Source organism: Erythrolamprus reginae, chromosome 2 (genome assembly GCF_031021105.1).
Source record: "Erythrolamprus reginae isolate rEryReg1 chromosome 2, rEryReg1.hap1, whole genome shotgun sequence".
NCBI classification, from domain to species: Eukaryota; Metazoa; Chordata; class Lepidosauria; order Squamata; family Dipsadidae; genus Erythrolamprus; species Erythrolamprus reginae.
This window is the reverse complement of record NC_091951.1, coordinates 171,693,945-171,721,209: the sequence shown is the minus strand read 5'-3', so window position 1 is coordinate 171,721,209 and position 27,265 is coordinate 171,693,945. Positions and strand designations below refer to the sequence as shown.

The window sequence follows — 27,265 nt, the reverse complement described above, 5'->3', positions numbered from 1 at the left end:
TTATTATTATTATTATTATTATTAATTAGATTTGTATGCCGCCGCTCTCCGGCATACAAATCTAATAAATTGACATTACCTTTACAATTACTCAATTAGTGTGTATGTAATTTAATTTGTGACAAACTGAGAATCTGAAAACCTGAGTTCTTAGTGTAATTTTCAATCCATTGATGAACTTTTTTTCCACTTATCTTTGCTTGTCACCATGCTCTCATGTGGTCTTTTAGAAAAGTCAGCATTTACAAAATCAAAACTGTGTCAGTTCACCTGATTCATCTCGTTCACTGAAAGTCCACAAAATCCTGACCGCTTTGATAACGCAAAGTGAATTCTTTATCTGATTTCTAGATAACCCTTGGCAGAGCCACCAAAGATAATCAGATTGATGTAGATCTGGCATTGGAAGGCCCTGCTTGGAAAATCTCCCGCAAACAAGGTATCGGAGTATTGTGTTGTTGTTCCTGATACACTAGCTTCACAGTCTGAGATGCCTGAGAATTTTGGGGGGAGGGAGGGCTAGGAGAAACAGCTGTCTTTCAAATGTGAAAGTAGCGCAAAAGTAAGATGATGTTTGTCATCCTGATGACCCAATGAAATCTTCGAGGTATTTGCTGAAATTCTACGGACCCTATGGTTTTTCTCATATATTTACAATCAGCATGTAAAAACCACATTCAGACAGTCCTTGATTTACAAATAATCGAGCATGCCATTGCTGTGGTAAGTTGAGGCATGACTTGAGCTGATTTTTTTGGAGGGGTGGTTAAGTGAACGCCCGAATCCCATCATGGTGAACATATAGCATGTGTGCCAGAGGTGGCACGGAGAGCACACGCACCGTCACCCCAGCTCAGCCAGCTAGTTGGCAGGTTTCTGAGGCGTGCATGTGTGCTTGCCAGTTGCTCATTGGTTTTCCAAGGTGTGCACGGGCACCAGCCAGCCGGTTGTCTATGGTCTGGCACATCCGCACGGCTTCCGGTTTGGGCACTTTGTGCCTAGAAGGTTCGCCATCACTGCCCTAGCCATTAAGTGAACATTGGGATTATCCAATGGGCATTTTTTGTCAGAAACTGGAAGTAAAACATTGCAAACTGGCAACGGCATCAAAAACCTCAGTCACATGACCATGGGATGCTACAGAAAGGCAGGAAGGTGAGCCAATTGCCAAGGGCAATTGAAATCACATGACTGAGTGGGAGGGTATGCCTCCATCGTAACTTTGAAATCGAACCGTAAGTAGCTTTTGAGGAAGGAGTGGTGATGTCATAACTTGGTTAGTTGGGGACTATCTGTATTCAGTGGCCTTTCTTCAGGCTACACAGAGAATCTTCTCTGGGTAGGAGATCAGCTCTTGAAGTTAGCCATTTCTCAAGAAAGGTCAACATGTTCTTTAAAGGCAGTGGCTGGCATGGTGGCTGTGGCCTAAATTCATGTGGCTTAGGACCCAGTGACATTCCATTGCAGCTTCATTCTCTTCCTCCTGGGAAAGTCCATGTCACTGTAATCTCCTTCTAAATGCGCATAGGTGTCATCAAGCTGAAGAACAACGGGGACTTTTTTTTGGCCAACGAAGGACGACGGCCCATTTATGTTGATGGACGGCCAGTGCTTTGTGGCAGCAAGTGGAAACTCAGCAATAACTCCGTGGTTGAGGTGAGCAGGGGCCGGCTGTGCTTCGTGGCAGATAGAGTTTGACTTAGATATTGGTCTTCTATTGTTCTACTCGTGTTTTCTTTTTAGAGGATGGGTAGACCAGGAATTTAGAACTCAGATTAAATTAAACAGAGTTACTTATTGATGCTGAATCTATCATTTTATTCTTGTGTTGTTTTTTTAAAATTTGGTTTTGTGGACTTAACCATACTAAAGTATTGAGAACTTTAAATTGGCTGGTGTTCTGCTTTCCCTGTATATTTTTAAAACATTGAACTGCTTAGAATTACCTGAAGTGGCCAGAATATAAATATTGCTGTAAATTTAATAATAACAGCCAGAGTAAATTACCAGTTGGTCTACACCATGGTTACAGTCTAGAAACATAGAAACATAAAAGACTGACGGCAGAAAAAGACCTCATGGTCCATCTAGTCTGCCCTTATACTATTTCCTGTATTTTATCTTACAATGGATATATGTTTATCCCGGGCATGTTTAAATTCAGTTACTGTGGATTTACCAACCACGTCTGCTGGAAGTTTGTTCCAAGGATCTACTACTCTTTCAGTAAAATAATATTTTCTCATGTTGCTTTTGATCTTTCCCCCAACTAACTTCAGATTGTGTCCCCTTGTTCTTGTGTTCACTTTCCTATTAAAAACACTTCCCTCCTGAACCTTATTTAACCCTTTAACATATTTCAATGTTTCGATCATGTCCCCACTTTTCCTTCTGTCCTCCAGACTATACAGATTGAGTCTATCTGCATGGACTCAGTTGAGCCCAGATGCTGTTAGCTTTCATGATCATGGCACCTTCAGATGGGTTGGGAGTGCAGCTCTCAGATGGGGTGATTGCCTAAAATGAAGAGGTGGCTCATAATAAGAGCCTGGAAGAAAGACACATGAGTCACTTTAGCCCAAGAACCTTCTAGTTAGCTGCCATTTGCAGATGTCCACACTGGTAGCCAAACGTCTCAAGGTGGCTCATGTCTTAATTGGATGCGAAAGTAGAATATATGCGAATAAACTGATTGGATTCTCTTCTCCCTCTTTTCCCAGATTGCCAGCTTGCGCTTTGTTTTCCTCATCAACCAAGACCTGATTGCTCTTATCAAGGCAGAAGCTGCCAAAATTGCCCAGCCCTGAGGCTTGGATCAAACCAAAGGAACAACCTCACCCCACTGCCGCTGCCCCTCCTTTCTCCAGCAGGGACTGCTGTTTTCTTTGCTGCTTGGTGCAGCTTCCTCCAATTTGCCTCCTTTGATGTTAGGATACAAGCAATCCTGGGCCTTTTGGGGTTTTTTTAGCATAGAGGAACTCAGTTTCATGTGTGCCTGTGAGAGACAAGGGGTGGGTATGGGTAGAGAGACTCGGGCATAAGCACAGCCCTTTGGCTAACAGAAGTCCTTTGCGGAGTATCCCGGATTGTGTGAGAAACGGCTTCCTGCTTCTACCGACTCTTGTGCTACACTCTCTGGGACAGAGTGACAAAAGAATTTACAGAACTGCATGTGGGGAGAGTCAGTGTCAAACTAATATAAGAGTTATCAGTCCTCTTGTTCTGCACTGCGTTAGTGCCATTTCTTGATGTCAGTTTTTCAGGTATAATCCACTAGACCAGGGGTAGGGAACGCCAACTCTTCTGTGACTTGTGGACTTCAACTCCCAGAATTCCTGAGCCAATCATGCTAGCTCAGGAATTCTGGGAGTTGAAGTCCACATGTCGTAGAAGAGCCAACGTTGCCTACCCCTGCACTAGAATCTCAGTTCCTTGGGTTTATTCCATATAAGGTTGGTTGTAAAAATAGAGGTCCATCTGTTCCTTTCTGCTTACGTAGTACAATATTACTACTTAACAGGGGTGTTGACAGACTAATGAGCTATTTTAGCTTTTGGAACTTGCCTCCTAAGTGCAAGCACATCCTTGCCTGTAAATATCTGTATGGTAGAATAAGTTTACCAGAATGTTGTCAGTCGTAGTTTGATTGTTTGGGGTTTTAAAAGCAATGGCAAAAATGGAAGTATGCCTAATTATTTAAAATGCAGCCTCTGCATTGCTAGCTTTTTAAAATAAAAATCTAACTTTTGTGTCCATTAAAATTTCTGGTGCAACAGTGCTGACTAGCTAGTGGCTTCCGTTAAACTGGCAGTGAAATTTATTGCAGAATTCTCCTTTTCCATATATTTTACAACTGAAGTTTGTGATTTTCATTTCACTGTTGGTAGTAGTTCTACATACCATGACTTAGCCCGGGCAAGGCCACTCACAAGCCTCATAAGGACAACATCCGAGCAACAGCAGTTCAGAAATTAAACAATCAGAGTTCAAAACATACCTTTTATTTTATAAAAAGGGTGCCCAGCATCACTCTTACACAGGGATGGGCAAAGTTTTGGACCTGCCTTTCCATTCAAAAAATTACATGCTCAGGGGGAGTTTCTACTCCGAGTCCACTCACCATCCTCACAGCAATGCCTAACAACCCAGCTGCCTGAAGGAAGAGTATCTAAAATGGAATAATGTACAAATATGGGTACGTTTGCATATTTCAATCTGTGACACATGGATGTATTCCCTAGCCCATATAACCATTCAGATGGCCGAGGTTTTGGCTTTTGACAGTAGAAACTCTTACAGCAAGACAAAAAGGCCCTTACTGTCCCAGGGTGTTTCGTGGCATTTGCTGTATTTTTCTTTAGTTTCCATCGTGACAACATTTGCAACTCTCTCAACCTTGCAAGAGCTGATTGTAACCTTTCTCTGTTGTGTTCTCTGGCCCCTAACGTGGGAGAGCATCCGGTCCCATAAGACACGGGCTAATCCTTGGTATTCCCAGGACAGGAATATGCCAGTGCCCGATCTTGGTGTAAAGCAGTTGTGCTCAGCACACTCATATCCCCGTCCCTTCTTCCTCTATCCAGCAGGGCCCACTGCAGGTAGAACCATCATCCCCAGCACCAATCAGCACCATCTCAAGGCTGGAGGAATCACAGTCTTGAGTCCTAGAAGGTTTGGTTTCGGGAGAGCTTCGATGGTACGCTGGATCTGTGGCGGAGCAAGCTTGGGACAGAGAGCTCTCTCTTTGGCTCAGGTTTGGCATTGGAGTGTTGTTCCCTTGGTCCTTGGGACCGTGACCAGTGGGCGAAAGCACTCCCGCCTCAGAATCCCTTGCTCGGTGTCCCAGGGTCCAAAACGTGCCAGGCCAGGGTGAGCTCTGCCCAGCTGAAGGGGCCCACATCCACTGAACTTTGCCACAGGCTCCATTGGGGCATGGTGCTGGCGGTGCACTATGGGAGCAGAAAGCAGGCGAAAGTCCCGTGTCAACCCGGAGGGGGCTCAATAGAGGCGTCGTAGGAGCCTCCGGATGGGGGAAGGACCCACAGGCAGAAGGATCGACTCGCTGCTGGGCTGATGTCTGGGAGAGAAGGAAGAGCTGGACAGCCTGGCGCAGAGAATACAGGCCTTCCCGCATTTGCTGGACTTGCCCGGAGAGTTCAGCCACCTGGGAAATGATGCAAGGGAAATGAGGTCATTTGCTTGCCTTTCTTCTCAGACTGGAGCCCTCCCTGCTTACAAAATTGCTTTGTAACTACTGCAATGCATAAAATATTTCCTACCAGGGGAGGTCATTTCATAGTTTTGGCAGTAGATCAGTTGCTTTCTGGAAACGTACAGAACCGGTTGGAAGTTGGGAAGGAAAATAAGGGATTTGTAAACTTTTTGTCACTCCCATTTTGGGCCTTTGAACCATGTGGGACTTTTTTTTGTGGGGTGGGGGAGTTTCTTTTTTTCACCCAGAACTTCTGTGCCTTTCCATTTCTGCATTGGGATTCTCCTCAAAGTGGAGAAAAGGTGTGATAGCCTAGTGATCTCAGTTGCCTCCCCCCCCCCCCCGCAAAGGCACATTTTCTCCACTTTGAGGAGAATCCAGGTGCAGAAATGGAAGGGTGCAGAAGGTTATGTGTGTGTGAGAGAGAAGAGCGAGCAGAGAGGCAGCTTTTACCTCAGTTGCCTTGCCTCACCATTGGGGCGCTTCAAATTCTCTCAACCCAGCATGTGAAAACACCTCACAGCCTCTCCCTTTTGTCTCCAGAGAGATGTGTGTGTGGGAGGAATGGAGAAGGGAGGGTTGTAACCTGAGTTAAGCACAGTGGGAAAAAAATGTGTCTTTTGGGGGGGGGGTCAATTGAGATTTCTAGAATACCACTTCTTTCCTTTCGCTGGATTTTTATTCTCTAAAGAATTCTTACTTCTGAGTAAACTAATTCTTCCATTTGAAATACTAGGCGGTTATTTCAATCCTAGCATTGAATTTAGTGGGACTTACTTCCGAGTAAACCAAATGTTCCAAACCCCCCCCCCCCAACAGTTTGGTCTCCAGTTTAGTAAAAAGATAGCTAGGCTATCACTTCTCTCTTTTTGCTGGAGTTGTATTGGTGGTGGTGCGGGGAAAGTAGGCCCTTCTAGCTGATTGGTTGGGGGGCTAACTGTCTGGGGGGGAGAACACCCAGGTCCCACTTTCTGTGAAACAACTGTGTGGAAGGGGTGTGGGATGCCAGTGACCTATTGCCCGGTGGGGGGTGTCATCTGAAGAGATAAATCAGGGATAATCACGTCAGGAAAAATATCTGAGGAGAATGAAGAGTCGGAGACAAAAAGTCCTAGACTCCACGCAGACACATATCCTTAACTTACTAGACGTCAAACGTACCTGTCCAAGGTACAAATGTATTTTCTGAGTTTAAAAAGCCTTACCGCTTGGCGCAGTTTCTCAATGGTGTCCGCACCGGATAACTCAGGAGGGATAGTGAGCAGGCCGCTGTCTGAAAGAGGAAAAAGGGACCGAGCTGATGAAGGCCACAAATTCACCCTCCAAGGGCTCTGTTCCTTATCAATCCCCTTCGTGACCCATTCCCCGCATGATGCAGAATATTACCTGTACCAGGTGAAGGGCTGCTGAAATCCGGTCCTGATGGGCCAAGGCGGAAATTGAACATAGGTTTGTCTGAACTGGACCCATCCTCAATTCCATCTACAACTCTTTTAGAGAAGAAGGGGTGAAAAATCAGCATTTCAGAAAAGAGAGGCGCGTGGAGAAACTTGCGTACCGGTGCTTCAGCATGTAATAAAGATTAAAATGTCAATGAAGACTCAATCGTCCAGGCCAAAAGTATCTTTAAAAGGTTAAAATCATGGCAACAGGACCAGTGTTTGTTAATCTGAGATGTTTCATTACTCATCCAAGGAAGTTCTTCAGTCAAAATAAAAAATTTAGGCAGAGAGTCATCGGAATATACCAACTATTCCCACAGCAAATTAAGAGATTACTTGGATGAGTAACGAAACATCTCAGATTAACAAACACTGGTCCCACTGCCATGATTTTAACCTTTTGAAGATACTTTTGGCCTGGACGATTGAGTCTTCATTGACGTGCAGTAACTGCTGACCACCTACATGGGGAAAAGTATTTCAATGGGGCCTTGTAGTTGGGTCCCCATTCCCAAAGCTGGCCTGCACCCTGTGACCTTACCTGGGGCTGAGATCTGGGGGACCGCTGCAGGGTACGCTGTGCAGCCGCAATGCTGTGGGACGTGAGGAAGTTTCGGAGGCCACGTGGCGTGGCATTCCTGACCGTGAGGGCAGGTGGCTGTGGCACCCCGAGGACTTGGGGAGCAAGGGGCTGCCAGGCTCATCCTCTATCTGTGTAGGCAGGCAGGGCATTCTGCGGCGTGGAGGAAACGAAATCTCTGCGTCCTTCACCACCGAAAGCAAAGTGGCAGGTTCCCTGCTGCTTGGAGACGGTGACTCTGCCTGTGGTGGAAGGAGACGGTGAAGGAACTCTTGCCTTTCCCATTACAGCTGCCTTTCTCGTGTAACCTTATATTCCTCCCACTGGATTATTTCCCTCATTGGTAAATGAATCTCATTACCAGATCCTTTCCCCCAGATATTGGGGATTAGCAGCCTCAGTGCAAGATATTCCTGGCTGTCCAAAGTTTATGAACAAAGATGAGATACAATTCAAACTGATTCATTGGATGGCACCGGACCAGATTACCTCAGGGACCGCCTTCTGCTGCACGAATCCCAGCAACCAGTTAGGTCCCACAGAGTGGGCCTTCTCCGGGTCCCGTCAACTAAACAATGTCGTTTGGCGGGACCCAGAGGAAGAGCCTTCTCTGTGCCGGCCCCGGCCCTCTGGAACCAACTCCCCCCAGAGATTAGAATTGCCCCCACCCTCCTCACCTTTTGTAAGCTTCTTAAAATCCACCTCTGCCGTCAGGCATGGGGGAATTGAGATTCTTTCCCCCTTAGGCCTTTACAATTTATGCATGGTATGTTTTGTATGTATGTTTGGTTTTATAATCAGGGTTTTTAATCGTTTTACTATTGGATTGTCACATGTTGTTTAATCACTGTTGTTAGCCGCCTCGAGTCCACGGAGAGGGGCGGCATACAAATCCAATAAGTTAAGTAAGTAAGTAAGTAAGTAAGTAAGTAAGTAAGTAAGTAAGTAAGTAAGTAAGTAAGTAAATAAATAAATAAATAAATAAATAAATAAATAGGCTCGAAAGCAATGAAGGGCTACCAAATGTTTCGCTACCACACTGCGTTCCCCCCATTCAGGCAACAGCCCACCCCTGCTTGAAAGGCATGGAAGCCTGTTATCAGCATTTCCTCCCACCCCAGTCCAGCTATGTGGGTTAAGATTTGCATTGGTAAGTAGATTTTCCCCCCAATTTTTCTTTTTGGCCTTGTGTGACTGGAGGATATACTGAAGACCAACGGTATAGCTACTCCTTTCTTTCTAATGGTGTTGGAAGCCCAAGAAAAGCATTATTATTATTATTATTATTATTATTAATTATTAATTATTTATTAGATTTGTATGCCGCCCCTTTCCGTAGACTCTATTCTGCAGAATTATTCTTCTCTAGCTTCCTTTCACTTTTCTAGTTGTATGTTGGCTCTGTGCAGGTATATACTGTATATATAGCAATAGCACTTAGACTTATATACCTTACAGAAGCATTATACAGAATTAGCATATAGCCAACAATCTGGGTCCTCGCTTTACCCCCTTCGGAAAGATGGAAGGCTGAGTCAACCTTGAGCCTGGTGAGAATCGAACTGCCAAATTGCAGGCAGCCGGCAATCAGCAGAAGTAGCTGCATCACCGTGGCCCAATCTTTTACATATTACATTCTTTTACTAATTTCAAGTAAACCAATTCTTTTTTTAAAAAAAATTGACTCTTGTTCTCCCAGATTGTATTTTGTAAATTGAATTGGATATACAGCATATAGTATCAAAAGTGCCAAAATGGAGCCCTTCATGGCATCGGACCAGAATATCTGTGAGACCGCCTTCTGCCACACGAATCCCAGCGACTGGTTAGGTCCCACAGAGTTGGCCTTCTCCGGGTCCCGTCGACTAAACAATGTCGTCTGGCGGGACCCAATAGAAGAGCCTTCTCTGTGGCGGCCCTGACCCTCTGGAACCAGCTCCCCCCAGAGATTAGAACTGCCCCCACCCTCCTTGCCTTTTGTAAAGTTCTTAAGACCCATCTCTGCCGTCAGGCATGGGGGAACAGACACATCTCCCCCGGGCCTATACAGTTTATACATGGAATGTTTGTGTGTGTGTTTGCTTTTAATAATGGGGTTTTTAGTGTTTTTTAAATTATTAGATTTGTTCTTACATTGTTCTTGTTATTGTTGTGAGCCGCCCCAAGTCTATGGAGAGGGGCGGCATACAAATCTAATAAATAATAATAATAATAATAATAATAATAATAATAATAATAATAATAATGGAGACTTTGCCGATTTCCTGGTTGTGACAAATGAAGCAAACAATTTTATCTGTAATCTAGACATACGTTTATAACGTTTTATATTTTGTATTTTCATTTGCTGTTTTCTTTTTAAATTGAAATGTGGTTGGATGTGCCATATGATAAATGATAATTTGTAATTGGATTTACCTCCCTGGCACAATAACTGAATGAATCACTACTGCACCCAGAATGTGGCAATGGCAATTGTTATCCAACAATAACAAAGATTTCTCTTTCACTCTGTTCCGCTCACCTGGAAGACGCTGCCTCCACCCAGGTTGTAGCTGAGTTCACAAGGAAGTTCACGGCGGAATTTGCTGGCAAATTCTGGGTAGAGCTCCAGACTAGCCAGCAGGCCAGGCAAACTCAGGCACTGCAGGTCGCAGTAGGTGAGGCCCCGCACATCTGCATTGGCTTGGACCCCCGGCTCCTTGGATGAGATGTGGCAACCAATCAGGTCTCCCTTCCCTGCAAGGAAAAGTGCGAAAGGTGAATCCTTCATCAAGTGGAACAAAAACCCTTTCAGACTATTGTTCTCAAAAGAGACTCGCCGAAAAACCCCAAATTGAAAACAGCATCTGGATGAGTAGGATGAGACAGAAAAAGAAAGTAGAGCAGAGCTCTTGGAAAGAGTTCATTTTTAAAAAAAGGCAATAATAAAACGCAAAAACATTTCAAGTCTTACTGCATATGGGGGGGGGGAGGGAGGAACAGTAAGGCCCATATGAAAGTCCAGGCCTCTTATTTCCATCTTATTCTGGATAGAGAAACCTTTTTCTGTGTGCAAATCTTCAGAATGTGAGTGCTTAGGGCTTTTCCCATTGCACTTGGAACCACACGCCATATTTCAAGTCTAGGCTAAATGGGCTCGGATAATTTGTGGTTCATTGTGTCATGGGAATAGTAATTATCTCAGGGACCGCCTTCTGCTGCACAAATCCCAGCGACCAGTTAAGTCCCACAGAGTGGGCCTTCTCCGGGTCCCGTCAACTAAACAATGTCGTTTGGTGGGACCCAGGGGAAGAGCCTTCTCTGTGGCGGCCCCGGCCCTCTGGAACCAACTCCCCCCAGAGATTAGAATTGCCCCCACCCTCCTTGCCTTTCGTAAGCTTCTTAAAACCCACCTTTGCCGCCAGGCATGGGGGAACTGAGATATTATTTCTCCCTAGACCTTTACAATTTTATGCATGGTATGTCTGTATGTATGTCTGGTTTTATAATAAGAGTTTTTTAGTTGTTTTAGTATTGGATTGTTACATGCTGTTTTTATTACTGTTGTTAGCTGCCCCGAGTCTACGGAGAGGGGCGCATACAAATCAAATCAAATCAGTAGGTAAGTAAGTAAGTAAGTAGGTAGGTAGGTAGATAGATAGATAGATAGATAGATAGATAGATAGATAGATGATAGATAGATAGATAGATAGATAGATAGATAGATAGATAGATAGATAGATGGATAGATACATAGATAGATTTAACTGGAAGTGCAGAGGAGAGCAACCGGGATGATTAGGGCAGTGTTTCCCAACCTTGGCAACTTGAAGATATTTGTACTTCAACTTCCAGAATTCCCCAGCCAGCATTCGCTGGCTGGGGAATTCTGGGAGTTGAAGTCCAAATATCTTCAAGTTGCCAAGGTTGGGAAATACTGGATTAGGGGACTGGAAACTAAAACATATGAAGAGGGGTTGCAGGAACTGGGCATGGCCAGTCTGATGAAGAGAAGGACCAGGAGTGACATGATAGCAGTGTTCCAATACTTATAGGGCTGCAACAGAGAGGAGGGGGTCAATCTATTTTCCAAAGCACCAGAAGGCCAGACGAGGAATAATGGATGGAAGCTGACTAAAGAGACTAAAGTAACTACTGTGAGAAACAGGCTGGGAGATGGTTTATTACTCTGGGAACGCCAAGATGTGGAGACACCATGATCGTGTTGTGTTCCCCAAGCTTGAGGCTGCAGGATTTTTCAAATCCAGCCCACTTTCTGAAAACTTCCCAGCCTCCCAGACTTGTATCATGGGAAGGAGAAAGAGCAAGGACCAAAGGGAAAGCAGGCATTACCTAGGATGGCCAGCACGGTTCCATCTTTCAGCACCTCCATGGAGCCCGAGCAGATGAGATAGAGAGCCTGGAGCGCATCTCCCTGCCGGATCAGGTATTCCCCTGGCGTGCAGAAGGAAGTCCGGACACTGAGCGAAAGGGAACGCCGGCAGCCACGGCTGGCCTCCTCAAAGAGGGGCAGCTGGAGCAGGTCCTTGTGAAGGTGCAGGGCGATATCGGCACGCAGCTCATCTGGGAGGCTGTGCAGCAGCTGGTAAGAAGGAAGACAAGCAGCAGGGTTAGAAGGGCTCCCTTTCCTTGGCAGACCAGCGAGACTGCCTTTGTCCAGGATGGCAGAAGGACAACTGTGGGGGTTGGACTAGAAGACCTCCAAAGTCCCTTCCAGCCCTATGATTCTGTGAGGCTTCTCAATGCTGGAGAAAAAGAATAGACCAGAAATAAGGAGCTGCCCTCAAAGACAACTAAGCAAAGAGGCTTCTCAAACAGGATGGTCATCTTCTGTAATTTCTAATGCCCCCAATTTACACAACCACTCTGACTCCAAAAGTTCATAACCTCTAGAACAGTGTTTCCCAACCTTGGCAACTTGAAGATATTTGGACTTCAACTCCCAGAATTCCCCAGCCAGCGAATGCTGGCTGGGGAATTCTGGGAGTTGAAGTCCAGATATCTTCAAGTTGCCAAGGTTGGGAAACACTGCTCTAGAAATCACCCCCCCCCAAAAAAAAGGCTTCAGTGGCTAATGGCTACTACAGTAAAACAAGTGTAGAATTCTCTACAATTCTACAATTCTCTGGGGAGTGAATCCAGTGCCCAAAGGGATGTCAATTCTGTTATCAATAGAATTTGGCTTCTATTTTTTATTACAACAAGAGCAAGGTCTCATCACCATTGGCCAGGTCAGCTTATTCATTATCCAGTCCAGCAGAAACACTATAGAATCGTGATGGCGAACCTATGGCACACGAGCAGCTGTCCTAGCTCAGCTCCAGTGTGCATTAGTGCACTGGCAAGCTGATTTTTGGCTTCTGCAGAGGTTCTGAAATGGTGTTTTCAGCCTCTGGAGGCCTCCAGGGGGCAGTGGAGGGCATTTTCACCCTCCAAGAAAGGCTCTGGAGCCTGGTGTGGGCAAAATACGGGCCTACTGGGCCCACCAGAAGTCAGGAAACAGGGCAGTGGGGGGCATGCATAGGGCAGCAGAGGGGGTTGCGTGTCATGCACAGGAGGTTGGGGCACTTGGGAAGCATTGAATTATCAGTGTGGGCATGCGTGAGATAACACGTGCGCGCACACTTTCGGCAACCAAAAAAAAAAAGGTTTGCCATCACTGCTATAGAACGTAATGCAATGCATCAAGCAGACCATCCCGTTCCTCCCCAGCTGCTCTCTCAGAAGAGTCAGGTGGCCCTGGGTAGAATCCTCTTCCTCGTTCACTTTTCCAGCCTAGGTCTTGCCCTCACCAGGGTTGGATCTCACCTCCCGCGTATCAATCCCATTGCTGGCGCTCCAGGTGGCTTGGAAGTATTCCAGCATGCGCTGCTTCAACGGCGGAGGGATCCGATGAATACGGATGTAGTCGCGCAGGTCACGCGTACGACTGTGATAGAGGAAGCGCCGAGCATACATGCGTTGAATGATGGCCGTGACGTTGCCGAAGACAACAGCGTGCATCAGTGCTGGGGATGGAGGAGGAAAAGAAAAGAGACCAAGGCTAGTGTGGCTGAGACGGCCGAGGAGCAGCAGAAGCACCGCATGATTTTGTGGGGCCAGTGATGCCAATGGTGCCTCCGATAGGAGGACCAGGACAAACATCATGAGCAAATCAACAATAATGGAGGAAGAGTTGGGACTAAAAAAATTGGACATAAACTTTATCTAGGTAGGTGTTGTGGTTAGCTCTGGCCCAGCTCCTGCACCAAGGAATGTGCAGGTGGATGTGGGGGAAACATCCACATGCCACAGGCCTGTTTTGCTCCCAATGGAATCTGCCGATGAAGTCTCCTCTGACCAAGGAAGCATGAGTGACAGGGAAGAGGGGAGTTTGGCAGACAGCCCAGGAGGAGATCAATCATCTCTATTATCCTTGGATTCTGAACAAGAATTAATGACACATCCACGCATGCGTAGAGTGATGTATAGGAGACAACAACTGAAGGATTATTACAAGAGAAAATGAGGCCACCTGTGGTTGGGTGGGGCTGCTGTAATAAGTGCAACCTGGTGTTTTAGCCTTATGGCAGTTTATCTGATTCATTGTTTCGTCAAGATCGTGGTTTTGTGCTGTTCAAGATTGTGTGTGGACTCTCTGGACTTTAGAATTGGATGCAATTTCCCAGTTATTGGGTGAGCAATTGGATTGCATTTAACCTGTGCCTTGTGTGTACCAGAAAATCCCTTTGATATTTAAAAAGGGAGCTGTTTCTGTTTTTATGTTTATAAAAACTTTTGGGTTTTCCTTTTATCGTGTGATGTGTGTCTTCCTGGACTAATTACCCTGCAATTACGGGCGGTTGAAACACGCCGGCAGAACAGGTAGGAGAACAATGGAGGAATAACTGAGCTAGGACGGGACAGACCAGGGAACAAATGCTAACAGTTTGGCCCAATCTGGGTGTACCAGTAGCAGCGCCCTCCAGTGGCTTGGAGAACCACAGCGTGAGGCTCCATCCACCCACATGGACATTGCCATTTTCTTGTTTTTAACTCTCTGTGCATGTGCAGAAGGTGAAAAACTATGTCGCTCCGCTCTCACTTCCGAACCAGTAGGGAAGGTAACTAGATTTCACCACTGGAACGGACTGCAATACAGATTCAAGAGGCAGATCAAGTTTTGGGATATTCAGTTTATATATGAATGGTTTAAAAAAAAAAAAGCCAAGGGACCTGTCCTGCTCATGATGATAGTTTTCTATCTGGCAAGTTGGTTTTGCTTTTGGTAGAAGAGGATGTTTCCCAAATAGATTCTCCTTCATCTACATGAGACAGGACAGATAGTCCTTAACTTACAGGGCCAGAATTTCCATTGCTAAGCCCAATTTTACAAACAATTTTTCCCCTTTTTTCTTCTTTTTTTTGCAAATTACCCCTGTAGTTAGGTGACTCATGTTCTCGTTAAGTAAATCCAACTTCCCTCATTAACTTTGTGTGTCAGAAGCTAGCTGGAAACATCGCAAACGGTGATTAACACGACTCTGGGACGCTGCAACTGTCACAATACATGCCAGTTACCGACTGCGCCAAATTTTCATTGTGTGACCATGAGTGTGTTTCTACGGTCGTGAGTTGCAAGGGCTGATCATTGGGGTGTTTTTTTTGGTCCTGTTGTAAGTTTGAGTGGTTGCTAAACGAATAATTGTAAGTCGAGGATTAGCCATCGTCCGATTCTCATTCTATGGACATGTTTTTGCATGTCCTGGCCTAAGATGAAATGGCTTATTTGAGTGGTCAGTTTATTATTTATTATGTTTCTTCCTCTTTCTCCAAAAAACCCCAATATCCTAAAGTATAAAATAAAATATGGACTCTAACATGCAGATCTTTGTCCCATAACTCTAATTGTGGCTGTAATCCCACCATTCTGCAATTAAACCACAAACTAATCTTTCTTGTTTTCTCCAGCTGTCCTGGACCTACAAACACGGCAGCCAGGAATCTGGGGAGCAGAAAATCTGGGGAACATCCAGAGAATATCCAGGCTGGACGAAGCAGCAGCACAAAAACTGAATCAGGAGAAAAACTGCAAATGATACTGTCTTTGCAACCAATGAATGGGCAGGGAAGAAAGCCTCTCCTTACATTGACAAGTCGTCTTCTTCTTCCCTTTTCAGTAAACTTTGCTGAAGGTTAGCCACAGAGCACATGAACGAGAAGTATTTGGTGCACTTACCCACCCCTTGCCCATTCTTTCTTCTTGATTTCCTTACTCTAACAGTAAAAAGTTAGGTCTAAATTTAAAAAAGGCAGCTTTCATTTCCCACCACTAATGTGTTCCACAATCTGAGAAGAACCGAGATTGGCCATCTGGTTATTCTTTTCTTACCATTGGAAGGAGGCTAAGGACATAAGAACCACCTTGCTGGTTGTTGGGGATGTACCAAAATAAAACTCACAATAATAGAAGGTGCTTGGCCTGTTGTCATGAGAACTAGATTGCCCAAGAACCTGAGTTAGAAGCTGAGAGGAGGAGGAGGAGGAGGAGGAGGAGGAAGAGGAGGAGGAAGAAGAGGAGGAGGAGGAAGAGGAGGAGGAGGAGGAAGAGGAGGAGGAAGAGGAGGAAGAGGAGGAGGAAGAGAGGAGGAGGAGGAAGAGGAGGAGGAAGAAGAGGAGGAGGAGGAGGAAGAGGAGGAGGGGGAGGAGGAAGAGGAGGAGGAGGAGGAGGAAGAAGAGGAGGAGGAGGAAGAGGAGGAGGAGGAGGAGGAGGAAGAGGAGGAGGAAGAAGAGGAGGAAGAGGAGGAGGGGGAGGAGGAAGAGGAGGAGGAGGAGGAAGAGGAGGAGGAGGAAGAGAAGGAGGAGGAAGAGGAGGAGGAAGAGGAGGAGGAGGAGGAAGAGGAGGAGGGGGAGGAGGGGGAGGAGGAAGAGGAGGAGGAGGAAGAAGAGGAGGAGGAGGAGGAGGAGGAGGAGGAGGAAGAGGAGGAGGAAGAAGAGGAGGAAGAGGAGGAGGGGGAGGAGGAAGAGGAGGAGGAGGAGGAAGAAGAGGAGGAGGAGGAAGAGGAGGAGGAGGAAGAGGAGGAGGAGGAGGAAGAGGAGGAGGAGGAAGAGGAGGAGGAAGAGGAGGAAGAGGAGGAGGAAGAGGAGGAGGAAGAGGAAGAGGAGGAGGAGGAAGAGGAGGAGGAGGAAGAGGAGGAGGAAGAGGAGGAGGAGGGGGAAGAGGAGGAGGAAGAGGAGGAGGAGGAAGAGGAGGAGGAGGAAGAGGAGGAGGAGGAAGAGGAGGAGGAAGAGGAGGAAGAGGAGGAGGAAGAGGAGGAGGAAGAGGAGGAGGAGGAAGAGGAGGAGGAGGAGGAGGAGGAAGAGGAGGAGGAAGAGGAAGAGGAGGAGGAGGAAGAGGAGGAGGAGGAAGAGGAGGAGGAAGAGGAGGAGGAGGGGGAAGAGGAGGAGGAAGAGGAGGAGGAGGAGGAAGAGGAGGAGGAGGAAGAGGAGGAGGAGGAAGAGGAGGAGGAAGAGGAGGAAGAGGAGGAGGAAGAGGAGGAGGAAGAGGAGGAGGAGGAAGAGGAGGAGGAGGAGGAGGAGGAGGAAAGATGCTAGGGAGATCCTACTGGTTCTCTTCCTTGATATCCCACCCAGGGGCAGAGCCCAACTCACCCCCCACAAGCATGGTGCAGATGGAGAAAATCTTCTCTGAGTCGGTGTTGGCTGATACGTTGCCAAAGCCCACACTGGTCAGGCTGCTGAGGGCAAAGTATAGGGAGGTGATATAAGCACTGGCGCAAGGAGGGTCCCCCTAAGAGTTCCCACGTCGTGCCATTCAGGGAGAAGTGGTCTGGTTGGCAGGTTCTTCTTCACCACTGCTGTTCCTCTGAGCCAGGTAATAGGGAGTCCTCCAGGCGTCGAGCCAGCTCCTGCAAACCAACCTGCGAAGGTTGGGGAAGAAGGAAGTGAAGCTGAAGAAAACGCACATTGAGTTCCTTCTCCTCAACACTGATCCCTTATCCTTATTGCTATTACTGGTATTACTGCTGAATACCATTCCCCTCACCCTGTGGCTGCAGTTGCAACTCCCATTTAGGAGTTCCTTTCCCAAAAACCATGCCAGCTGCAGACAAAGCCTGTTCTGGTCCAGTGTCCTGCAGAAGAACCTAAATAGTAAAGACTTGTAGGCCAGGAGATAGAAATTCCAACAATGGTCCATCAGACAGCTTTGGAACAACCAGGGCATGCAGGCAGTTGCCTTCCTCTGCTGCTGGTCTAAAGTATCTGATCTGTCATGTTCTATGGGATTTCGTTTGAATCTCTTTTAACACTACTGTACTAAAAGAAATAAAATAAAATAGGACATTAGGCTTCCAGGCATTGTTGAACCGTAATTCCTGGCATTTTTCTCATGGGTCATACTGCCTGGGTTGTATTGGAAACCACAGGGCAACAACATTTAGATCAGGGGTGTCAGACTCGATTTCATTGATGTCTGCATCAGGGGTTGTGTTTGACCTCGGTTGCATGTGTGGTATGTGTCCAGAATAGGTGTGACTAGTTCAACATCACTCATGTGGGGGCCTGAGTGCCAGTGAAAATGGAACCACCGTTTTTGGTTGCGACAGTCTCCGGCAACCCTCTGCCAGTGAAAACGAAGCTCACGGCTGCACATGACTCTCCAAAGCTCCATTTTTGCTGGTAGAGACATTGGCAGGCTGGTCCTTTTGCTGTTTCCAGAGCCTCCCTGCAGGCCAGATCTAAGGCATCCCATGGGCCGGATTCAGCTTGTCGCTTTGAGTTTAACACCCCTGTTTTAGATGATCACAGTTTTTCCAAATTGGGGGTGTTTCTTTAACTCAAGAGTAAAATTTGGTGGGTGTGTGTGAATGTTTGGTGGTGGGCACCAATCACTGAGCACTTGTTGTATGTTGCGTGTGTGTTTTATATTCTATATTTTAAAATCAATAAAAATGTATATACAGTGGAACCCCGACATAAGAGCTGCTCTACTTAAGAGCAACTCGAGATAAGAGCTGGGAGGGGAGAGATATTTTTGTTCTACTTACAAGCCCAAATTCAAGATACAAGCGCCAAGGAGCTGTCTCCTGAAGCCAAACGCTAACTTCCGCGTTCGGCTTCAGGAGACAGCTGCGAAGCGGCGCGCATGTTTTAAAAGGTTGCAGCCGGCCTGGGGGGTTCGGGGGGGTGCTTGCAGCTTTCTTTCTTGCTCTTTTTCTTTCTCTCTTTTACCTTCCCTTCCTCTATTTCTTCTTTTCTTTCTCCTTCCCACCTTCTTCCCTCCCTCCCTCCCTTCACTCATTCCTCTCTTACTCTCCCCTTTCATAAGTTTCCTTGCTTCCTTCCTCTGTTCCTGTCCCTTCCCTCTTTCCTTCCTTCCTTCCTTCCCACCCTCCGTCCATTCATTCACCCATTCCTCTCTTGATCGCTTAAAGCCGGTCCCTGGTGCAAAAAGGGTTGGGGACCTCTGTCCTACAGGATTGGGTGGCAGAGAAGTTGAACATATGTAAATTTAAAAGTTTAAGAAAGTTTACAAGTTAAGTGAAAGAAACTTCATTATTCATTTATATGTACATGTACATTTCTTCATTAAAAACATGTCTTTCTGCATAATTTAGACTAACTTTGTGAGTTTTTTGAGGGCTGGAACCAATTAAAATTATTTACATTAATTCCTATGGGGAAAAGTCGTTCGAGATAAGAGCTGCTCGACTTAAGAGCCCAGGTCCGGAACGAATTAAACTCGTATCTCGAGGTACCACTGTACAGTATCAGGTCTGGTGGCTCAGCTGTTAATTCTCTGCCTTACAAGGCAGAAGCTGCCGGATCAAATCCCAGTAAGGGTGTGGCTAGTTGATGAGGCCAGAACAAGGCCGAAATGGTGCCATCCTAGTCTCCCTTAATTTTAAAAATTTCAGCAAAAAACATGTGATGCATACAGAATATAGTTGTCGGCTATGAATAAATTTACTGCCTTGAAATGGCCCTGGGTTGGGCCTAGAGGCAAAAAAGAGCTGTGACGTTCCTTCAATATACCAGGGTGATCCGACATAAAAAACATATAGCCCCTCCCTGATACACAGCTGAAGGGATCAGGTTTGGTGGCTCAGCTGTTAATTCTCTGCCTTACAAGGCAGAAGCTGCCGGATCAAATCCCAGTAAGGGTGTGGCTAGTTGATGAGGCCAGAACAAGGCCGAAATGGTGCCATCCTAGTCTCCCTTAATTTTAAAAATTTCAGCAAAAAACACGTGATACATACATATATGTATATATATATATATAGAAAAGATGATCACAGGTTTTTTTTGTCTGGCTTTAAAGATAGTTTAGCAGTGCCGAGGATTTTAACACGTTTTTCGCTGATAAAGTCGCTCAGATCCGGGCTGATCTCGACTCCAATTGTAATACAGAGTCGACTGACAACGAGTCAGTCGAGGTGACTGGGGCACGTACTTGTCCACCTGTCTGGGGAGAGTTTGATCTGGTGACACCTGATGAAGTGGACAAGGCCATTGGAGCTGTGAGTTCCACCACCTGTTTACTGGATCCGTGTCCCTCCTGGTTGGTCTCGGCCAGCAGGGAGGTGACACGGAGCTGGGCCCAGGAGATTACCAACGCTTCCTTGGGGAGGGGAGTCTTTCCAACTCTCTATAAAGAAGCGCTTGTGCGCCCCCTCCTCAAGAAGCCCTCCCTGGACCCAGCCGTACTTAATAACTATCGTCCAGTCTCCAACCTTCCCTTTATGGGGAAGGTTGTCGAGAAGGTGGTGGCACTCCAACTCCAGCGGTCCTTGGAAGAAGCCGATTATTTAGGTCCCCAGCAGTCAGGCTTCAGGCCCGGTTACAGCACGGAAACCGCTTTGGTCGCGTTGATGGATGATCTCTGGCGGGCCCGGGACAGGGGTTTATCCTCTGTCCTGGTGCTTCTTCTGTCCTGGTGCTGGTGCTCTCAGCGGCTTTCGATACCATCGACCATGGTATCCTTCTGCACTGGCTGGAGGGGTTGGGAGTGGGAGGCACTGTTCTTCAGTGGTTCTCCTCCTACCTCTCTGGCCGGTCGCAGTCGGTGTTAGTGGGGGGTCAGAGGTCGGCTCCGAGGTCGCTCCATTGTGGGGTACCTCAGGGGTCAGTCCTCTCCCCCCTGCTATTCAACATCTACATGAAACCGCTGGGTGAGATCATCCAAGGACATGGGGTGAGGTATCATCAATAAGCCGATGATACCCAGCTTTACATCTCCACCCCATGCCCAGTCAACGAAGCGGTGGAAGTGATGTGCTGGTGCCTGGAGGCTGTTGGGGCCTGGATGGGTGTCAACAGACTCAAACTCAACCCGGATAAGACGGAGTGGCTGTGGGTTCTGCCTCCCAAGGACAATCCCATCTGTCCGTCCATCACCCTGGGGGGGGAATCATTGCCCCCCTCAGAGAGGGTCTGCAACTTGGGCGTCCTCCTCGATCCACAGCTCACATTAGAAAACCATCTCTCAGCTGTGGCGAGGGGGGCGTTTGCCCAGGTCCGCCTGGTGCACCAGTTGCGGCCCTATCTGGACCGGGACTCATTGCTCACAGTCACTCATGCCCTCATCACCTCGAGGTTCGACTACTGTAATGCTCTCTACATGGGGCTACCTCTGAAAAGTGTTCAGAAACTTCAGATCGTGCAGAATGCAGCTGCGAGAGCAGTCATGGGCTTACTTAGGTATGCCCATGTTTCACCATCACTCCGCAGTCTGCATTGGCTGCCGATCAATTTCCGGTCACAATTCAAAGTGTTGGTTATGACCTTTAAAGCCCTTCATGGCATCGGACCAGAATACCTCCGAGACTGCCTCCTGCCACACGAATCCCAGCGACCGATTAGGTCCCACAGAGTGGGCCTTCTCCGGGTCCCGTCGACTAAACAGTGTCGGTTGGCGGGCCCCAGGGGAAGAGCCTTCTCTGTGGCTGCACTGGCTCTCTGGAACCAACTCCCCCCGGAGATTAGAACTGCCCCTACTCTACCTGCCTTCCGTAAACTCCTTAAAACCCACCTTTGCCGTCAGGCATGGGGGAACTAAGACATCTCCCCCTGGGCATATTTAAATTGTGTATGGTATGCTTGTGAGTGTGTATGTACTATATTGGGTTTCTTTTTAAATCTTAAATGTTTTAAATGTATTCAGATTATTTATGATTTGTTTTTCTCTGCTGTGAGCCGCCCCGAGTCCTCGGAGAGGGGCGGCATACAAATCTAAATAATAAATAAATAAATAAATAAATAGATGTGTCATATCCCTCTACAAATATAACGTCTTCCACCATACACTGAGCGCGCACATTCTGTAAGTTTCATGATCGCCCTCCCCCCTTCTTTAAATCAGTGTTTTTCAGTTTTCCCTCCAGTTATTGAACCTCTTGCTTCACAAAAAAATAATTAATTAGTTCTTGGAATCCCTGATCAAGGGGTAAAGCTCTTGTTAATAGAAAAACAGCTGAACCTGAGTCAACTATTTTTATTTTTAATCTTCACCTCTCACAGAACATACCAGGTTCTTGCAAAATCCCAGGGTTCCATGGGACACGGTTTTAAAATTCCTGGCAATGGCTGTACACAGCATAAGCTTTCTTCATGCAAACTGCTCCCACCTGGAATCCATGCTTAAGAAAGGTGGGACTGTTTGTCCAATGTCACTGCACGCTTAAGCCAGTCATACCCACTGGCATCTAAATGAATGTTCACGTAGGACAGGGATTTCAAACTCTCATCATCATGGTGGCATCACATGATATATTGTGACTTCCCCCCCTTCACTACACCGGACAGGGGCGTGGTCAGCATGTCATGCCTCCAGCTCACGGGTCCCAGGTTTGACAGTCTTGACATAGGGCACTTGCTAAGGCTTCTCTCTTGCAGCCATTTATGCTGTAGAGAGAGTCTCAGAGATCTAGCCCAGCAGCTGTATGCAATGTTGAAAATAAATCTTCACTTAGACAGGTGGTGGCCAACACATGTGTCAAAGGTGACATGCCATGACGTTTTGGGTGACATGCCAACATTTGCTCATACCCAACAACAATTATTCTTGAAAGGCACATCCCATTCTCACATGATTTTCGAAGGCCATGGAGGATGCAGAAGCTATGGGAGAGGGCTGTGATCTTGTATGTTCTCCGCAGCCTCCAAAAATTGTGTGAGGACAGAGCTTGCTTTCACATGGTTTTCAGAGGCCGTGGAAGAGCATATTCCAAAGCTGCTTCATGAATGGTCTGGAGTGACCCAGAGCAGATATGGGTAGGCTGTAGAGCAGTGTTTCCCAACCTTGGCAACTTGAAGATATTTGGACTTCAATTTCCAGAATTCCCCAGCCAGCGAATGCTGGCTGGGGAATTCTGGGAGTTGAAGTCCAAATATCTTCAAGTTGCCAAGGTTGGGAAACACTGCTGTAGAGCCCTGTCAACAGAAAGATGACACCGTATGAAGGTTAAGCGGCGTGTGATAGATCCTCGGACAATCATGCCATTACCCAAGACTCACACAGGCTCACACTCTTTTTTGACAGCAGCGGTGGTGCTAGGGTTGAAGTTGAGGTCCAGACCTTGACTTTAGGCCCAGGTTTATCACTGCCGTTGCCAAATGCCATTGTTAAGATGAGGAGGGGGAGGAGAGGGAATTTTCTTTTCTTTTTTTTTTTCCATGTGTGTGTGAAACATAGCAACAGAGGCAAACTAGTCATTTTCTGCATTTTTGACAAGCTGAGCCCAAGATGTTCACCATCACAGGCTTAGACACTGATTCAGGTACACTATCTCTGAGTTTATCCCAATCTCTAATATATTGTGTGTTTCCACTAAGCCTCCGAATAAAAGAATTGCGAGCTCCAGTTCAGTAAGATCAGTAAATCTTGCAGTGGTTAAAGATGAGCTAGAGAATAGAAGGATCCTCAATCCTGATTTGCTTCTCATAGATCAATGGAAGTGGGGCTCTGAGGTCTCAGGAGCTCCTCGGGACTCCTGACCCTTCCCAGTTCTCGCAGACCCTAGAGAATTTGAAAAGCCAGAAGATGAAGGGAAGCACTCTCTACAGGCTCCAAACCCAAGGTGAAATTTATCCCAATCTCTCTGCAGCTCATTCTCCCAACATTGGTCGCTTTCTCTCTCTTTTCTATGGGGGATGGTGAGACAGAGGCAGCATTTATGAAGGATTAAAACAGCATTTCCCATCTGGACATGAAGAGCCTCGGTGGCGCAGTGGTTAGAGTGCAGTACTGCAAGCTACTTCTACTGATCACCAGCTGCCAGCAGTTTGGTAGATTGAATCTCACCAGGCTCAAGGTTGACTCAGCCTTCCATCCTTCCATGGTGGGTAAAATGAGGACCCAGATTGTTGGGGGGCAACAGGCTGACTCTCTGTAAACTGCTTAGAGAGGGTGTAAATCACTATGAAGAAGTATACAGTGATACCTTGTCTTACAAACTTAATTGGTTCTGGGACGAGGTTCTTAAGGTGAAAAGTTTGTAAGATGAAACAATGTTTCCCATAGGAATCAATGGAAAAGCGATTAATGCGTGCAAGCCCAAAATTCACCCCTTTTGCCAGCCGAAGCGCCTGTTTTTGAGCTGCTGGGATTCTCCTGAGGCTCCCCTCCATTGGAAACCCCACCTCTGGACGTTTGTGTTTTTGCGATGCTGCAATTTCACCGAGGCTCCCCTTGCTGGGAAACCTCACCTCCGTACTTCCATTGCCAGTGAAGCGCCGGTTTTTGCGCTGATTGGATTCCCCTGCTGGGATTTTCCTGCAGCATCACAAAAACACGGAAGTCCAGAGGTGGGGTTTCCCATGGAGGGGAGCCTCAGGGGAATTCCAGCAGCACAAAAATGGGTGCTTCGCTGGCAACGGAAGTCCGGAGGTGGGGCATCCCAGCTGCGGCGGTGGGTTTGTAAGGTGAAAATAGTTTGTAAGAAGAGGCAAAAAAAATCTTAAACCACAGGTTTGTGTCTCGAAAAGTTTGTATGACGAGGCGTTTGTAAGATGAGGTATCACTGTATAAGCGGTATATGTCTAAGCGCTAATGCTATGTGTTGCTAAGTGCTCGTGCTATGTGTTCACCAAGCATGGCCAAAGGGAATGGGGCAAATCAGGAATATGTACCAGCAAGTTGAAAGCCAAGGCACTGTATCAGAGGATGAATAAAATTGGGAGGAAAGTGATCCATCACTAAACCAAAGATAAATTCAGAGAGCCCAGAGATCTCGCAGCTCTCCTCATTTAAAAAAGAAAAGGGTGTGTGTGGCGGGAATAAAACCCTGCTTCACTAGGTTGCAACAGATATATCCCCCTTGAGCACCGAGTCTCTCTCTCTCTTCACACTCCCCTAGGGATTCGGTGGCCCTATCTCAAAGCCAGTGTGGCAGTTACTTGTTAATTTGTTGCCATGCAAGTCCCTAAGGCCTGCTGGAAGAATGGTAATTATGAATGAGCTCACAGTCCCCAGGACATTATTTCTGCACTCGACTGGAGATGACCACAGCCTTTCTGCTTCTACTCGGGCGTGTGGCTTCCCCTGAGTTGCAACATGCAGCAGACTCTAATCTGGGAGAAGAAAAGAACCCCTCCTCAGCTGCACACACACACACACACACCGCCCACCGAATCCCACACCAAGGAACTTAGGTCCCAGCACACACCTATCCCAGGCAACTGGGAGGGGCTGCTCTCAACTTCCCGCTGGCCGATGAAGTACCAGACGCAGGCGACCCAGTGGGCCAGGAGGGCAAAGACGGTCATGAGCAGGGTGAGCACCACGGCGCTGTACTGGGAGTACCGATCCAGGTTGGGCAGCAGCCGTAGTAACCGCAGGAGCCTCACCGTCTTCAGCAGGTGTGCACCAAAGTACTGGGGAAAAAAGAAAAGGCCAGGTATGCCTACACAGCACCCTCTTGGGCCGAGGGGGAATTTTGTGATGGCAGGAGAGAAGAAACATGGCAACATCATGCCAAGGGGTACCGGGGTGGCTTTTAAGCAATAGAGCTCTCTTGGAGTCAATTTAATTTTAAACACCTCTGAAATATCATACCAGCAAAAAGTAGAAGAAAAAATAGAAAAGTCTTCCTTCTTTTAACCTGCTAACCAAATTATTTATAGTCTTTTGGGTAGTTTTAAGTTTAAAATGCATCCAACAGATGCTTTGATTTCTGAAGTTTCAGGCTGGCTTGTAATGAAGTTCAGAGCCAAGGTCTTACCAACATTTATGAGTTGCAATTACACAGGTGAAGAGCTCAAAGGACACTTTGGATCCTAGAATTGAGTCAAACTGCATTTAGTAAGAATAGAATAACAGAGTTGGAGAGGAACTTTGAGGTCTTTTAGTCCAACCCCCTGCTTAGGCAGGAGACCCTACACCACTTCAGACAAATGGTTATCCAACCTCTTCTTAAAAATGTCCAGTGTTGGAGCTTTCATAACTTTTGGAGGCAAATTGGTTCTCTGATTAAAGGTTCTAATTGTCAGGAAATTTCTCCTCAGTTCTAAGTTGCTTCTCTCCTTGATTAGTTTCCACCCATTGCTTCTTGTTCTACCCTCAGGAGCTTGACTCCCAATTCTTTGTGGCAGCCCCTGAGATATTGGAAGACTGCTATCATGTCTCCCCTAGTCCTTCTTTTCATTAAACTAGACATACCCAGTTCCTGCAACCGTTCTTCATACATTTTAGCCTCCAGTCCCCTAATCATCTTTGTTGCTCTTCTCCGCACTCCTTTTGAGCAGTGGTTCCCAACCTTTTTTGGGGGGGGGGGACATGCCCCACCTAAACAACTCTAAAATCCCGATGACCCCCTCCCCCAGGATATATAATTCTTATTATTCAAAAAGTAAACTCCTCACACAGAGGAAGCCTAAAAGGTCATTAACTTGATTTAAACAAGGTTCCAACTGCACCATTAAAAATCAAATTGCCCCCTGTGGGACATGGGCCCACATTGGGAACCACTGTTCTAGAGTCTCAACATCTTTTTTACATCATGGTGATCAAAGCTGGATGCAGAATTCCAATTACCAAAGCAATTATAAAGTGGCATTAACACTTCACGTGATCTTGATTCTATCCCTCTGATAACCCTGCACAATCGCCAACAAACTGGAAATAACCAGACTTGATTGCAGTCATGAACAATGCAGATCTGAACAGGCCACAAGCCTTTCCAAGGTCTTCTCTGCAGCCTGAGTCTGTCCACACTCACACTTTCCTCACCAGTGGCCTGATTTTCTGCCGAAACAGACATTTTTCCAGCCAACTCAGTTCAGTGGAAAGTTCCATAGCCACAGAGCGCTATCCCTATTAGCTGGGAAACTCTCAAAGTATGTGAGATTCCAGATCAGGAGCGATAACTCTGCACTACTGTTACTAATAGCTTTTTTTCCTCATCATTCCTGTAGGGCTGTAACTTGTTGCCTATATCCTTAAGATTTTTATTAATATTGATTGTTTCCTCATTGCTTATTTGACCCCTATGACAATCATTAAGTGCTGTACCTCGTGACTCTTGACAAATGTATCTTTTTCTTTTATGTACGCTGAGAGCATATGCACCAAAGACAAATTTCTTGTGTGTCCAATCACATTTAGCCAATAAAGAATTCTATTCTATTCTGTTCTGTTCTGTTCTATTCTATTCTATTCTATTCTAGGAGGAAGGTCTATGCCCTAATATGAATGCCTTCCCTGTGCTTCCCTTTATAATGATAGGTCAGCACTCTACTCTACTCTACTCTACTCTACTAAACTCAACTCTACTCTAGTCTACTCTACTCAACTGTACTCAACTCTACTCTACTCTACTTTACTCTACTCTACTCAACTCAATTCTACTCTACTCTACTCAACTCTACTCTACTCTACTCTCTACTCAGCTCTACTCTACTCAACTCTACTCTACTCTACTCAACTCAACTCAACTCTACTCAACTCTACTCTCTACTCTACTCTACTCTACTCTATTATGAGGCCAAAACACTCACCAGCAGTAATTTACCCAGAAATGAAATATTGAGCGAAAGACCAAATTCAGGAAG

At 46.5% G+C, this 27,265-nt stretch overlaps 2 protein-coding genes across 7 annotated transcripts in view; one reads left to right on the top strand and one right to left on the bottom strand.

The window, feature by feature from the left end:
• MCRS1 (microspherule protein 1) overlaps positions 1–3,761 on the top strand; it is a 37,166-nt gene extending 33,405 nt beyond the window's left edge. For 3 of the 6 annotated variants that reach the window (XR_011558099.1, XR_011558100.1, XR_011558098.1), the window contains exons 12-15: positions 352–439; positions 1,529–1,656; positions 2,721–3,305; positions 3,359–3,761. Coding sequence is in view for 3 of the 6 variants with exons in the window: in XM_070740428.1 (XP_070596529.1) it covers positions 352–439; positions 1,529–1,656; positions 2,721–2,807 (303 nt within the window). In the remaining 3 variants the exon portion in view is untranslated. Of the gene's footprint in view, positions 1–351; positions 440–1,528; positions 1,657–2,720 lie in introns of all 6 variants that reach the window. The other 3 variants (XM_070740428.1, XM_070740426.1, XM_070740429.1) reach the window with 1 other exon arrangement.
• A 666-nt stretch (positions 3,762–4,427) lies between these two features.
• Positions 4,428–27,265, bottom strand: part of KCNH3 (potassium voltage-gated channel subfamily H member 3) — a 104,343-nt gene continuing 81,505 nt past the window's right edge. Inside the window, 12 exon segments of the mRNA XM_070735997.1 lie at positions 4,428–5,164; positions 6,418–6,485; positions 6,599–6,702; positions 7,196–7,476; positions 9,759–9,973; positions 11,570–11,819; positions 13,046–13,245; positions 16,868–16,988; positions 16,990–17,039; positions 17,042–17,102; positions 17,104–17,136; positions 24,881–25,090. Of these exon segments, the coding sequence (XP_070592098.1) occupies positions 4,553–5,164; positions 6,418–6,485; positions 6,599–6,702; positions 7,196–7,476; positions 9,759–9,973; positions 11,570–11,819; positions 13,046–13,245; positions 16,868–16,988; positions 16,990–17,039; positions 17,042–17,102; positions 17,104–17,136; positions 24,881–25,090 (2,205 nt within the window). The 3' untranslated portion in view covers positions 4,428–4,552.